The sequence below is a fragment of the Eptatretus burgeri genome, chromosome 15 (genome assembly GCF_056783735.1).
Source record: "Eptatretus burgeri isolate ZD-2024b chromosome 15, Ebu_testis_v1, whole genome shotgun sequence".
NCBI lineage: Eukaryota > Metazoa > Chordata > Myxini > Myxiniformes > Myxinidae > Eptatretus > Eptatretus burgeri.
In genome coordinates this window covers 50,766,109-50,779,741 of record NC_140975.1, presented here as the reverse complement: position 1 = coordinate 50,779,741, position 13,633 = coordinate 50,766,109, and the positions used below count along the sequence as shown (strand labels likewise).

The following is a 13,633-nucleotide window of genomic DNA, read 5'->3' as shown; positions in this document are numbered from 1 at the left end:
AGGTCACTCCAGCTGAGCAGTGACCACGGCCTGCCCCGTACGGCCCTTTCGTGATGAAAATGACCAGCTGTCTGGAGACGGATTTGGCTGGTGTCAGGACATGCCGGTGCCTGTGAAGCCTGTAATCAACTTCTGTGCAAACGTCGCTGGCTTTTCGCCATTCCTTCTGTTTTCTTTCAGGCATTTTCATTTCAATGTTTCACGTCCATTTTCTTCCTTTGGTTTGCAGGAGCAAAGTCGACTCTCTCAAAGAAGAATTTGTGAAAACAGAAAGATCGTATAAGGACCAGGTAGGTTTGGCTGCACCTGTGCATGACAAACGATTCACTTCAACACAACGATTCAATTTGAAGAAGGTGCGTTTTTTTTGAAGACTACGGGGCATTTCGTTATGATGGCATCTCACGTGCCTTACGGTTTTGTTCATGAAAACTTCCAGGTGGCTGAGAACGAGAAGATGGTGCATGAGAATTGGGTGAGCTCAACATTGTACACCCAGCTCCTGCCGGAGACAAATGTCGGGCCGAGAACCGATTCGCCCATCGCCATTCTTTTCGTCATAAGCCAGAAAATGTGAAATAAATTAGCAAATTGCGCACTCGATTGTTTACATGGCGTCCTTGCTTTCACCCCCCTTAAGTGGGTGGCAGCCTTTCGCTCGTCGCGCCGACCGAGTGACACAGCTCACTTGCACCTTTTAGCTTTCCCATCTTGAGCTCACATTTGCCGAGCTGACTGTTTTGGCAAGTCTTCAAACATGTCCGCGTTAATTACATGTCGCGGTGCACGCAGCTCGCCTCACGACGCGGCGGCCCTTTCCTTCGCCATGCTTTTTAATTGCGAGTGCCGGCGTTTTTTTTGCAGTTGAAAGCCCGTGAAGCCGAGAGGGAGGGGATGACGGCGAAGAGGGAGCTGGCTCGGCTCAGGGAACGGTGGGTGACCGGAATATCTGAAGGCAAAAACTTGCATAATGCCAGCAACGGAGGTTTGCGAGTGCGTTTCAAAAAAGGCTCGTTTTGGCTTTTGGGATTTGGGAGGACTCCTTTTGTCATCATACCTGGCCGGTGCACTCTTTATGGGAAGGATTATTCAAATTTTAAAAACCATCATTGAATTTTTTTTTTTTCCTGGCATTTAAAACTGATTAAAAAATGAAAAAAAAAGGCTTCCAGCCAAGGATCCATGAACCAGACAGATGGTCTTGCATCAATCCAAGGCTGTTATGATGACGGACTCGTGATAAGTGCACAGCAGTGAGTCCATCAGGCGTGACCTGATTGTTTTTGTAAGCCTGCAGGATTGTCCACTTCTGCACATTGCACTTAGTTGTTTCACAGCCGTTCAAATCGCAATTTGCCGAAAATTAGTTTGTTTTATTCGTGCCTTTCAGTCTTTAGTATTCATTTAGTTTCATTTTGTTTATTATTAAAAAAAATTTTTTACATGAACTTCTTGTTATAATGAGAGCAATGTGGTTGGGGAGCAGTTCGTTGAAATAAATGACTTTTGTAGTTTCACAAAGAGCTGTGTGAGTAGGCAGTTGTGTTGCATAATATGATGTCATCATTTGAAGTTGTTCCACCACATTCGGTGGCGTAATGGTCAAAGTTTCTGCTCTGAGTATGGCAGCTTGGCGGTTCGATTCCAATTTCCTATCCTGCCTGAATCATTCCAAACAATATAAAAATGGTACATGCTGCTTCCGCACTTGAATGGCAGCATTTTAAAAAGGACGGAACACGGATATACAACCATAGGTTGGCAGCCATTGTGTCAGCTTGATGGGTCTTTATGGCCTCCTAATTCGTGGAAGTTAGTTCTAAGTGAACTCATATTATTATTATTATTATTATTATTATTATTATTATTAAAATAAATCCTGATTGTGGCACATCTGAAATCTCATTAATTGACACAATACGTGTATCAGACCGATGTGCAGAAATATTTTTGATCTTCATCGCAATGGATGATGCTTCCTTAGGTATTGGACAGCATTGTGTGATTTGTTATAGTGTGAGTCACTTATTTTGAAAAAGTGGTATTACTAATTAAGAGCATCATGATAACAGCATTGGCGTTGTTTTTGAATTCTTTTGTTTACTGTATCCGGATCACATTGTGCTTTGATTTTATTGTTTCCTTTTCCAGAGTGGTTGAGATGGAGGCAAAGCTGTCACGCTGTTATGAGACTCCCACTCCAAAAGGAAGTGCTTTGGCCCCCTACGGCACTCCTCGAGGTACTCAAACAATTCTCTTACCCTTATCTACTGTCAGGGCCGTATGTTCTATTCGAAAGCACAACATGCTGGAGCGTTGCTGGTAATTAGAACGTTGCTTAATGTCTGTTATATTACCTAAATGATGACAGCAATATCTTTTGAACATTCCACTCTCATCCCATTTGGATAATGGAAAGAATAATCAACATAAAACAAATGGACGAGCTGTTAAAAATCTTGATGAGGAAAGGAGGCATGATGAAAACTCACATCTGAATGTTGATGGGTACCAGTGGGCACCATGTAAGTGAAGTCGTCCGGTCAGGTGTGAAACTCTGACGTCCAAGACTGGCAAAACATCGTGGAGTTGTATTTTTGTTTTGGGCCGAGTTCTCATTCGAAAGGAACATAGTCTGGTTATAAATCGAAAAACTTATCCTCAGATACGACGAAGCTGATATATATCGACAAACTTTTTCCCATTTTAAAATAAATACATAAAATAGTGTATTAATATGAATCATTCCTCGTTTTGAAACCCTGTCTAACTTTGTAACTTTACCACGTAATAACACGACTGGAGCTATAAACACCTGCGATAACTGGCAGAAACAGAAAGGTAACATACAGCACAACTCAAAACATTACATTTAGGACTATTCTGGATACCAACACCTATGCTCTCCCCATCTCGCATTTTTCTCATTAATGATCACCTATTGAACTTGTTCCACTTTCTTTAGTACACTTTAACGCTGTTCAAGTCAAAACACGGCCAGAACAAGAATAGACTTTCTGCTGACCCTGACCCATGCTTGCTGTGCCATAGGTGGACTGTTATAGGCAATTTTAGTTCCTAATTTGCCACCGATGTAGTCGAGTGTAAAATGAAGACCAATTTGGCATTTTGGGGTCATAATTATACGTATTTTCGAAATGGTAAATTGGGAGGCAAAATTATTTGCTTCTTTTTCTTTTTTTTTTGCCGTGTAAACAAAGGATCTCGCACCAGTGGCTGTGAAAGCAACCATTCCCACCAATTTATTTGGCTTTATTTGCCCCCAAAACTGGAAGGAATTCTTCCAAATTGAGAAAATTGGCAACATGTGGAAGGTTTGAAGGTGGTGTGTTGGGTTTTTTTTTGAGATATTAAATTTGAAGTTCAGGGAAGAGACCAAAACAATAATATTACATTGGAAGGTTCACATGAAGATTGTCAATGTTCTATTATTTTCAAATGACGAAAAGTCTGGCTGCACTTTTAACGGGAATTATGAGCGAACAGTTGCATCACGACATCATGATTACCATATTTCTTATGAGGACGTGTTGAAAATTAATGCCTCCTATTCTTTTTCTCCAAAACAGGTTAAGATATTCTCATGAAACAGACAGATACTAACATCAATCTTCATTCTCCCATGGTACATATTTATTTCTCGACATAATCATCACTGAGGTCCTCACATTCCTGCCAACATTGAAGTAATTTTGTGATGCCGTCAGGATAGAACTGCGCATCCTGCTGACTTAACCATCACTTCAGAGCAGCCTTGACATCATCGCTGGAAGAAATATGTTTTCCACATAGGTTTTCATTAAGCTTGGGGAAGAGATGAAAATCTGACGGAGCCAAGTCGGGGCTGATCCTTTGTGGCAGTACTCCATTGACTGTATCTTACTCTCGGGATCGTAATGGTGCACCCAACTCTCATCTCCAGTCATCTCATCTCCAGCCAGTCATCCCAACACTCGGCTCTTCACCCTTCACAGCACTGAACATCGTGCTGCCCTTTGCCATCTTTTCTTACGTAGCACTGAGACGTCTCAGAAACTTCGCACCCACTGGTGGGAAGAACTAATGTGTGGATTGCACATTGTTTCATTCTAATATCCTTACCTGTTTTGGAAAAAAAAAATAGGAAGCATTACTATTAAACACAACCTCATTCAAAAATAAATCAAAGCAATAATCTTTTTTGGCTTAAGTGATCTTCAGCTCATGATGGAGCTTGTCCACGTATTGCTTGCAGGCCGAGAACATTTAGGAGACATTTAATGCTTTAGCCCAAATTACACTGACATCAGGAAGCCATGAGCAAATCAACACAGCATAGGGGATTTGCAACTGGAGTCAGAGCATTATGAGATTTGTGCTAAGATGGGAATGCCAAACAGGCCAAACGTCTTCAGTAATTTCCCTTACAGCCAACATTTGAATATATATTATACTGCCTTCAACATAAACATCCACATGTCAGTTTCAAATACTTTAGTTCTGTTTTTTTTTGTCTGTTTGCATGTGTGTCTGTGCAGCATCGATGACTCAGCATTCTAACTTCTAACCTCAAAACTTCACGCAAATCCCTAGTCTTTATGGAATGACCGGAACGACCACGGAAAAATAGCGAAACGACCACCACTCATTGCCACCATTTACTGCTAGTGATGCCGCTCTGCGTGAAGCAATGGAATCATTTTAACAGTAAATTAGCGTTAAGGTAAATGTTGCCAGTACCCGCTAAATATACCCTTAGTTTAAGACCACCTTTTATTTTTTTTTCCAATTATACTTTGAAGCTCGGTTTATCCCATTAGGGTGACTACATGGCTTCACATGTTAAATTTCAACTGTCAAACAAGAATGGCTCAATGTTTATGAACCTGCAAAACCTTGAACCTGTGAGTGAGAGGCTGCAATGGGAACAGGCTATTATGAATGTTATTCCAAACAGAAACCTTTGTTGCAAGAAACATTTTGCTGTGGGAAACAGACCTTGATGCTGGAACTTTAAGGTTCCACTGATTTGCAGTGAAGGCCTGTTACATCTGCCTTGTGAAACCCTTTATCTTGGAGAAAAGTTATTTCGATAATAGGGGACAAATGTCGTGTCACATTTTATGCAGATGTGCAGCAAGTCCAGTTATGAGCCCTCGCTGATCAAGTTAATATCTTGTGAAATTATTTTTGTCCTCAATGCTCTGATTGTGATAATTACAGTTTACTTTGAACTTGTCAGTATTGATCAAATGTGAAAATCTGCAAATATAATGTCTATGCTGATATATATATATATATATATATATATATATATATATATATATATATATATATATATATATATATATATATATATATATATATATGACAACTCTATCTTCGATGGTGGAGGTTAACTATATTAGTTTTACCTATAGTTGCAGAGTATAGAAGCCAGAGAAAACCTTGTTTTAATGATCACTTCAAGATACCGACACTTTAGAAACAATTTTTTTTTTTTAAACACAACTGTTTTTAGTTGGGAAGATCCATATTTAACAACAAAGGCATTGTGAATTAGAGTCGCTGCTCAGCAAGGAAAGCTGAGGTCATATGATTCGACCAAAGAGTTCATCATCGGAGTTCTGCAGGCATCATGCGCAAGGTGTTAAGTATTCGTCCAAGGGGGAGCACTCATCACATGACTGCAATATGCAGGTGGTGAAACCTATCATCGTTTTTGGCATTGTCTTTCATGTGGAACTGCAAGGTGTTAGACGTGTGTGCACGGGGTCACCGTAGCGCTTGCTGTCCTGTCATGGTCCATCCGCTCCTGCAACAGCAACGCTCACCAAGAGATTGCCACGCACTATTGGCCATGTTGCCAGGCAATACTGACAAACATTGGCTGTGCAAGTTTCTTCCCAACTTTTGTAGGCAACAAACAAAGAAGAAAGAATGAAACCAAGGGTATCTGCATTCTCCCACACGATGACTTTTCTGAACGCATTGCCTGCAGTTCGATGTTAATATTAGAATGACATTCAAACGAATTCTCACGATTTGAAACGTCATTAGACTCGAACATCCTTTGATAATGGGCCACAGATCCGGTGTTGTTCACTGTATCACATGTGCTTGGTTGAGACAGTCATATTAACCATAATTGATAGAATAAATTCGCATGACACGACCGTAAGGCTGGAATGTCTGGAGCATTCTGCGGTCACACGCCACATGGTGGTAACGAACAAAATTTTAATTTGCAAATAACTGAACTTCTTGACATTGATCCAAACAAGCAAGAGTTGACTTGCTTTTGGAGCTTTGGCAAGCAAACTTTTCACTGCACAGAGTGAACAGAGCACACAATCGAGATTCCAACACATAATATCCCACTCATTAGGAGAACGAGGGAAAGCCAACACAGCCAAGCCTGCATCCCAAACGTCTTTCCCACTCCTAATGAGTGGGATTTAAGGGATAACGCAAAGTTATCATTTAATAATGTATTTTTTTTTGTTTCAGCCCATTGCCAAAACTATGCTACTGAATTGTGAGCACTTTCAAAGGCAGAACACACAAAGATTCATGTATGCATTTGCATTGGCCATGCTCGGTGCAGCGACCCGGTTTCATTACTTTCCAACACACACACACACACACACACACACACACACACACACACACACACACACACACACACACACACACACACACACACACACACACACACACACACACACACACACACACACACACACACACACACACACACACACACACACACACACACTTGAACTTGCAGCAAGTTCAGCTTTACTTGACGTAATCCACTGTGATTGACTGTCATGCATCTTATTTAACCTTACATGTGCCATATTCAAATTTAGCTTGGTTTATATTGTGTGAAAGAGAGTCAGGGCTGGCAGGATATCCAAGAGCTATGTGCTTTGACCTTTCAGCTCGATAAGCTAGGTTCGAATCCCAGACCCAGCTATAAACTGTGTGCCATTCCTCAGATGGACCTGGACGTTAGATTGGGCATCCCACCTGCCGGTATTAGTCAGTCAACGTTAAAGATCCCACATTGTCCTTCACGAAGAGTAGGCGACATTTTGGCGGTACTCTGAATAAATTGTAAATTCTTTCCGTCCACCGTCCGGCCTGGCCAGTCAGTTCATGAGTGTGCACATTATTGTGAAATTGTGTGCGAGAGTGTTTTAAATGAAGTAGGCACGCTATCGTATATGATAAACAATGTGGTGCAGGTCAGTGCGGTGTAGAGTAGGTTAATGCAGCATAGTGCACACAGTACAGCTCTTATCGCACAGCATAACTTGACATCTGTCAATGTAGGATATGGTACACCAGAGTGCAACGTGAAATGAGGGACAGCTTAGTGCAGTGTGGTTTGACATATCACAGCACATGGTAGTACAACATGGTATATGTTTATGCTGATTACTTGTTCACATTCTATTTATGTGTTGGGACTAAGTATATTTATTTTTATGGTGCGACCTCTTCTTAATGTATAATGATAATAATGATAAAAATGATAATGTGAAGTGAATTCTTGGACACCTGCCTGACCCATCCAGTTCCGCACTTAAGGTATTGGTGAAAATGGTGTTCGATTGCACCGTCTGCAAGTTACAGTCACGTCGTATCTCACCCCTTTGGTTTGATTCGGAATGAAGACCACTCGGTGGTTGAAACGCCGGACCTGAGCCTTGCCTGCTTGGCAAAATAAATAAATAAATATATATATATATATATATATATATATATATATATATATATATATATATATATATATATATATATATATATATATATATATATATATATATATATATATATATATATGAAAATTAAAAAAATTCTCCAATCCGGATATTCAACAAAATGTAATCAATTTGTCCTTGTCACATATCCAACCTGTCCAACAAATTTCGTCTGAATCCAAGAACTTTTTGAGATATCCTGCTCACAGACAGACAGACACAGACAAACAGACAGACAGGACTGAAAACATAACCTCTGTCCTCCTTCAGTTGCAGAGGTAATATAGGTGATAGCGACATGGCCATCAGTGTAACTTGTCCTTTGTAGGCCATTTTTTTTTAATGTTTAAGATCTTTGCAAGAACTTCCTGTCTTCCCTTTCATCAGTGCAATAGTGTATGTGGATCGCAGGCTCGTGATGTGGGTTTATAATTACCAGTAGGTAATTCACCGCGTGCAAAGACCACTCGGCCCAACATGTCGGATTCACATCTCAACACTCCCACCTATTGCTCATGGTCACACTAATTAGGCAGTTTATCCCGAACAGAAAAGTTAGCGAGGGTACCGGCATGCAATGTTCTACCTTTATTCATTTTTATTGTTTATTTTTCAAGACACCGTGATAATCCTTCGGAACATAAACGTCGACAATGCAAAACCAGATTTATATTTCCAACCAAAAGAGACTACGCATTCGGACACCACAATTGCACCACACCAGAAGAGAGGCTTTGGTTAAGTATGTCCCATCATCGGGATTTGAACCCAGTTACAGATAGCTTGATGGCAAACACGTTACAAACTGAGTTATCTTTCCAGAGAGATTTCAGTGTCCTTTGTTTTCTTTTTTAAAAAACAGCTTATGTGCTTTCCTCAAACCACCGAGTATAACCCCTTGCCAATAAACTGCTTCGGCAATACTGAACCTACCTTCGGGCGGAACACCAGAATACGAATACAAATGTCTTTTCCCAAATAACAATGGTTATTACAGACAGTCACGTGTACATCCAAGTAGGCAACTTTGTAGCTGTTCATTTACAGAGAAAAATAAATCACTCAAAACAATGCTTGTATGAAAAATAAGCAAGATCCAATAAAAAAAATCAAGAGAATAGGAACAATGAAAAGGGGGGAAAGAAATGAAAAATCAAAATAAACAGGAAGAATAATACAAAAACAACATTTACCGCAGAAAAATGAACGTGCAGAAAGAGTAATGAAGTGCTTCGAGCAAAATAGTAATGAGGCAAAAAGAAGCAAATACATCATCTTTTTTTTATAAATAGAAATAAACAAGAAGAGAAACAAGACCAAAGATGATATAAAGGGAGAAAAAGAATGTCCAGCAGGGATAGGAAGCAAGCTGATGTCTTTGGATTTGGTAACGGAGGGAGTCACCCCATTCATACAAGATGATTCTTCCTTCCCCCAATTATCCTTTCGTCCACCCTCTTTCCGAGAGCGGACTCGACACAAAGATGCCACGGGAAGCCCCACAGATGGAAAGCTTACTTCTCCGTATTCGGAAACGAAGGAAACAGCTCATCTGACTGGTTTTGATGAGACCCAGTAAAACGCGTGAAACCTTGAAAGCCGTAATTTGGTTTGTCAGGTTTACAGCAGTGGAATTGTCCAGGAAAACGACAGAAAGTTTAAATAATATGAGTTCCCTTAGAAGGAACTTCAATACAGGAAGAGGCCTAACCGTAACCCAAACACCAACTCCAACCCCAACCCCAACCCCAACCCTCACCCTAGGTGTTTAGGGCCTGCCAAGCCTGTTGATTATAATAATCATGATTTTTTTTTGTGGTTTAATTAAGGACAGAGTTTACTCTATGTACCTAAAAACCCTAGATGAGCTCAAAGATCGCATGATCGATGCTGTTCAGGGCATATCCCATTCCATCTGTGCAAACATTGTGGACAATTGTGTTCAACATCTCCAGATGTATATTAAAGGAGAAGGTAGACATGTTGAGTACTATACTAAACAAAACTTCAAACACTACTCTAACTGTTTCATATTCAACTGGAAAGTTGTGGATCCTTGTATTCAATTAATTAAAAATGGGTACCTGTTTCAGGGACATCCTGTGCATCATTCTTCAGACTACGTTCTGATTTGTTATATTATATCAAGTTAGAGCCAAATTTTTCACTGTCGTTACTGCATAATTTGGAGCGCACAGGATGGCCAAGGGGTATGTACACATGCACCTGTGAGCTGTCGTCGTCTGGGTTTGAATCTCAGCCCAGCTATAAACTGTCATCCTTGTGTTTCACTGGCAGGGTGATTCATCAATGTGCGTGCTGTCCCTCGGATGGACGTTAAACGGGAGGCTTGTCTGTCAGCATTAGTTGGTGGACGTTAAAGATCCCACAGTGTCCTCTGCATAGGGGAGGCAGGTCAAATTTAAAATTCCTGCCCTAACCTACAGGGGGTACTGCATCAGAACAACCCACACCCCCCCCCCCACAATGTTGCAAACCTGCAGCACACAAAATGAATGAATGAATGAACTGCAGAATGTCACACTATAGCTTTGGGCATTTTTCTTTGCACAAAAATTACTAAAATTGATGACAAAGCAAAGTATTGGATGTGATTTAATACAGCCATACAGATATGTTCTCTCTTGTTCTAGTGTCTCACCAACAGCCATGACAACAGCCATGCAGAGTTTAAATGGGATCATTTAGCTAAACAGGATGTGAAATCTTAAGTGCTTGGTTAAAAAAAGAAATCCTCATTGTGTGTCTGCAAAAGACCAAATCGGTTCTCAGTCTATCAGAGTGCAATTATTTTGGGGAAAGGAGGGTCTTATTAAGGCGTGGTGACTTATTAAACATGCAAGGAAGCATAAACACCTTTTTCATACCGCATCCAAAAGGCAAGGAATTCCTCTTATACACGAGCAAGCATGAACATCACTTAAATAATAAAAACCCGTGAAACAAAACAATACCATGGAAGGAATCCAATTCTTTTCCACATAGAGGGAGATTATCTTAATTTTTGTCCATCTTTTCTTGTATTTATTAGTCTCCTAACGGTTTCACCAGAGGGTCGATATGTTTGCTCTCCGACTGTCAGTCCGTCCATCCCACCTGTGGTTTTTCAGACTTTTTTTTTCTCATACCCTCCAACATATTCAACTGGCTTTGTTGGTACATGGCTTTGTTATGAGAAGTTACAGAACAGGTTCGAGTTTCAGGGCATTTCATCAATTTTTCACAGAGTTATGCCCTTTTTGAACTTGGAAAATATCACATATTATACATGAATCAGTGTTCAGCTGTCCTGACTCCACCCCATTGCTTCACACCCATTGGCTGAACAGCTGGCCTGACTCCACCCCAATAAAATCATGCGTCGTCATTGAATGAAGCAGCACAGATCTTCAGGCCTTAGGCCTGGGTGTTGGTCCATGGCCCAGTGCATTTGGAATGATACCAGGTATATAGCCATGATGTGTATTGTACATGCACATGAGCCGTACGCAAGTTTTTGCTTCATGTATGTACATCGGATTATTTTTATTATGAAATGGGCAAAGCCTAGAAACTAACGAAACACAATGGGTTCGAAGTTCTTCTTCTTCATTTTTGATCCGGTATCGGCTCGATTGTGTGTTAAAGCAAACTAATTTTATCTCCAGTTTGTTATCCATGTTGGCTTTATTGGTTTGTCATCTACAAAAGATATCAGTAAATGAAAATTGCTTTTCTTTTATTTGGCCGAATAGACCCAAACACGGTGGGATACATGGTTTCTTCTTCTTCTTCTTCATTCTGGTTCAGGTATCGGCTCGAGCGTGCATTAAATGCAAAAAAAAATTATCTCCTGAATATTCATTGGGACTGATAGGGTACATGTAATGCAAAGCAATTCTTGATCTTGATAAATCTTTTTACTGACTTTGTTGATTTTTCTTGGTTCTTTTTTTTTTCTTTAAATATCCTGCCTTGTGGTGTTTCTTAATGACCAATGTACCTTTGTGTGCAACTTCCAGCTTGCAGGCCAGATCCAGCAAACGAGCATGTGATGACCAATAAAGCTCATTAAGAAGCTTCCACATTCAGGCCACAAAGCTATGATCGGTAGAAGGAATGTAAGTTCTCTGAAAGAGTCGCATGTGACTCTTGTAATGCTTCAGAGCACAGGTGGCATCTCACCACAGGCTACTCCTGTTCTCTTTCCATGCCAAATTTCATGGACTCATCCTGCTCAAAGCATGCATCATGCCCAATACTTGCTGAGTTCTAATTTGGCTTTGTGGTTAACGCATGATAGCTGAACATATGCAATGTGAAAAGGCACGAGATTAAGGCATAAAGTCAGTATTTCCAGGAAAAGCAGAACTAATATATTAGTTTTTTTTTTAATACATTGTCGAGGCTCGTATGAGAGCTAGCACACAACGCACAACAGGGGGGGGCATCAGACAAGAGAGGTGGGACAGGGAAGGACAAAACAGTGGGGAACAGAGACATTAGATCTTTGGAAGGGAGAGGGATAGGGATGGGGATGGGGATGGGGTGGGAATGGGATTGAATAAAGTGTGGGAGTTTATTCCAAAGGCAAGAAAAAAAAGAGGAATGAAAGAGTGAAGGTGAGCAGTGATTTGTGATTTTGGTAGTTTAACAGAAGGGGTTTGTTGGCAGACCTTGAGCACCCTGCTGAAATAAGGGGTGGGGGGACATATTGCAGACAGAGCAGGGGGGGGGGTGAGACCAGAGAGGATACAGAAGACAGAAAGACCACCGACCTGCCTGCGGTGAGAGAGTGATTGGCCCAAAGAGTCAGCCTCACGGCAGGAGATACCAATAATCCTAAATGCCTTAGTTTCCATAGCGTGAAGCTGAGAAAGGTGAGAGGCAGGAGCACCGGACCAGAGAGCAGAACAGTACTCCATCAGACTGCAGACTCAAGCCTTGCATGTGGTCAGGAGCTCAGGTGAACCGAGGAAGGACTTTGCACGACGGAGGATTCCCAGTAGACAACTGGCTTTGGAGGCAAGGTTGGAAATGTGGCTTTCCCAGGAAAGATCATGGCAGATAGTGAGACCCAGAAGCTTGAGTGAAAGGACTTCTTCCAGAGGATTGTTGAGAAAATAGATGGGAGGATGGGGGGGGGGGTTCTAAACGGTCCTTTGATAGTCTCACATCGTGAGAGTGTGAGATTTGTCAGGATTGAAAGACATGTTCCACGTGTTGGACCAGTTTGTGATTTTATCCAGATCTGCTGATAGCGAAGAAGCTGCTGCTTGCCGGTCTGAGGGATGACAGATGGTACGGCAGATGGTGGAGTCATCAGCAAAGTTCCCTACCCGTTTTACTGGAGGGGACTATAGGTTTGCTCTCTGTCTGTCTCTCCCACCTGTGGTTTTTCAGACTTCTTTCCCCACACCCTTTAACATAGTCAACTGAAACCTGGTATGTGGCTTTGTTATGATAAATTACAGAAGTTCGAGTTTCAGGACGTTTCGTCAAATTTTCACAGTTATACCCTTTTTGGACTTGGAAAATATCACATCGGTCGGGGACATGTATTGCAAAGCAATTCTCGCTCTTGTTTTATTCTATTTTTTTGCTGTTGCTGTTGTTGAGGAGAAGTAATTTCCACATGCAGAACGTTATGAATGTTGATGATTTCCAACAACAGACAGATGCAGACAAAGGGGGGAGAATGTGGAAGGTGTGAGGAGAGGTATAAGGAGTCAGAGAAAGATTGAGAGGAGGAAAAAGAGGAGGAGGAGGAGGAAGCAACTAATATTTGAAGAAGCACTCAGCACTAACATTCTACCATCTTATATATTATCTTTTTAGGGCTAAACTAACTCGTATTGTTA

The 13,633-nt window shown here is 41.0% G+C and overlaps 1 protein-coding gene across 5 annotated transcripts in view; it reads left to right on the top strand.

The window, feature by feature from the left end:
• LOC147012140 (uncharacterized) overlaps positions 1 to 13,633 on the top strand; it is a 208,262-nt gene that overhangs the window by 67,300 nt on the left and 127,329 nt on the right. For 4 of the 5 annotated variants that reach the window (XR_015051468.1, XR_015051469.1, XM_085855847.1 and 1 more), the window contains exons 19-22: positions 230 to 290; positions 440 to 475; positions 865 to 932; positions 2,152 to 2,240. Coding sequence is in view for 2 of the 5 variants with exons in the window: in XM_085855847.1 (XP_085711973.1) it covers positions 230 to 290; positions 440 to 475; positions 865 to 932; positions 2,152 to 2,240 (254 nt within the window). In the remaining 3 variants the exon portion in view is untranslated. The remainder of the gene's footprint in view (positions 1 to 229; positions 291 to 439; positions 476 to 864; positions 933 to 2,151; positions 2,241 to 13,633) is intronic. The other variant, XR_015051470.1, reaches the window with a different exon arrangement.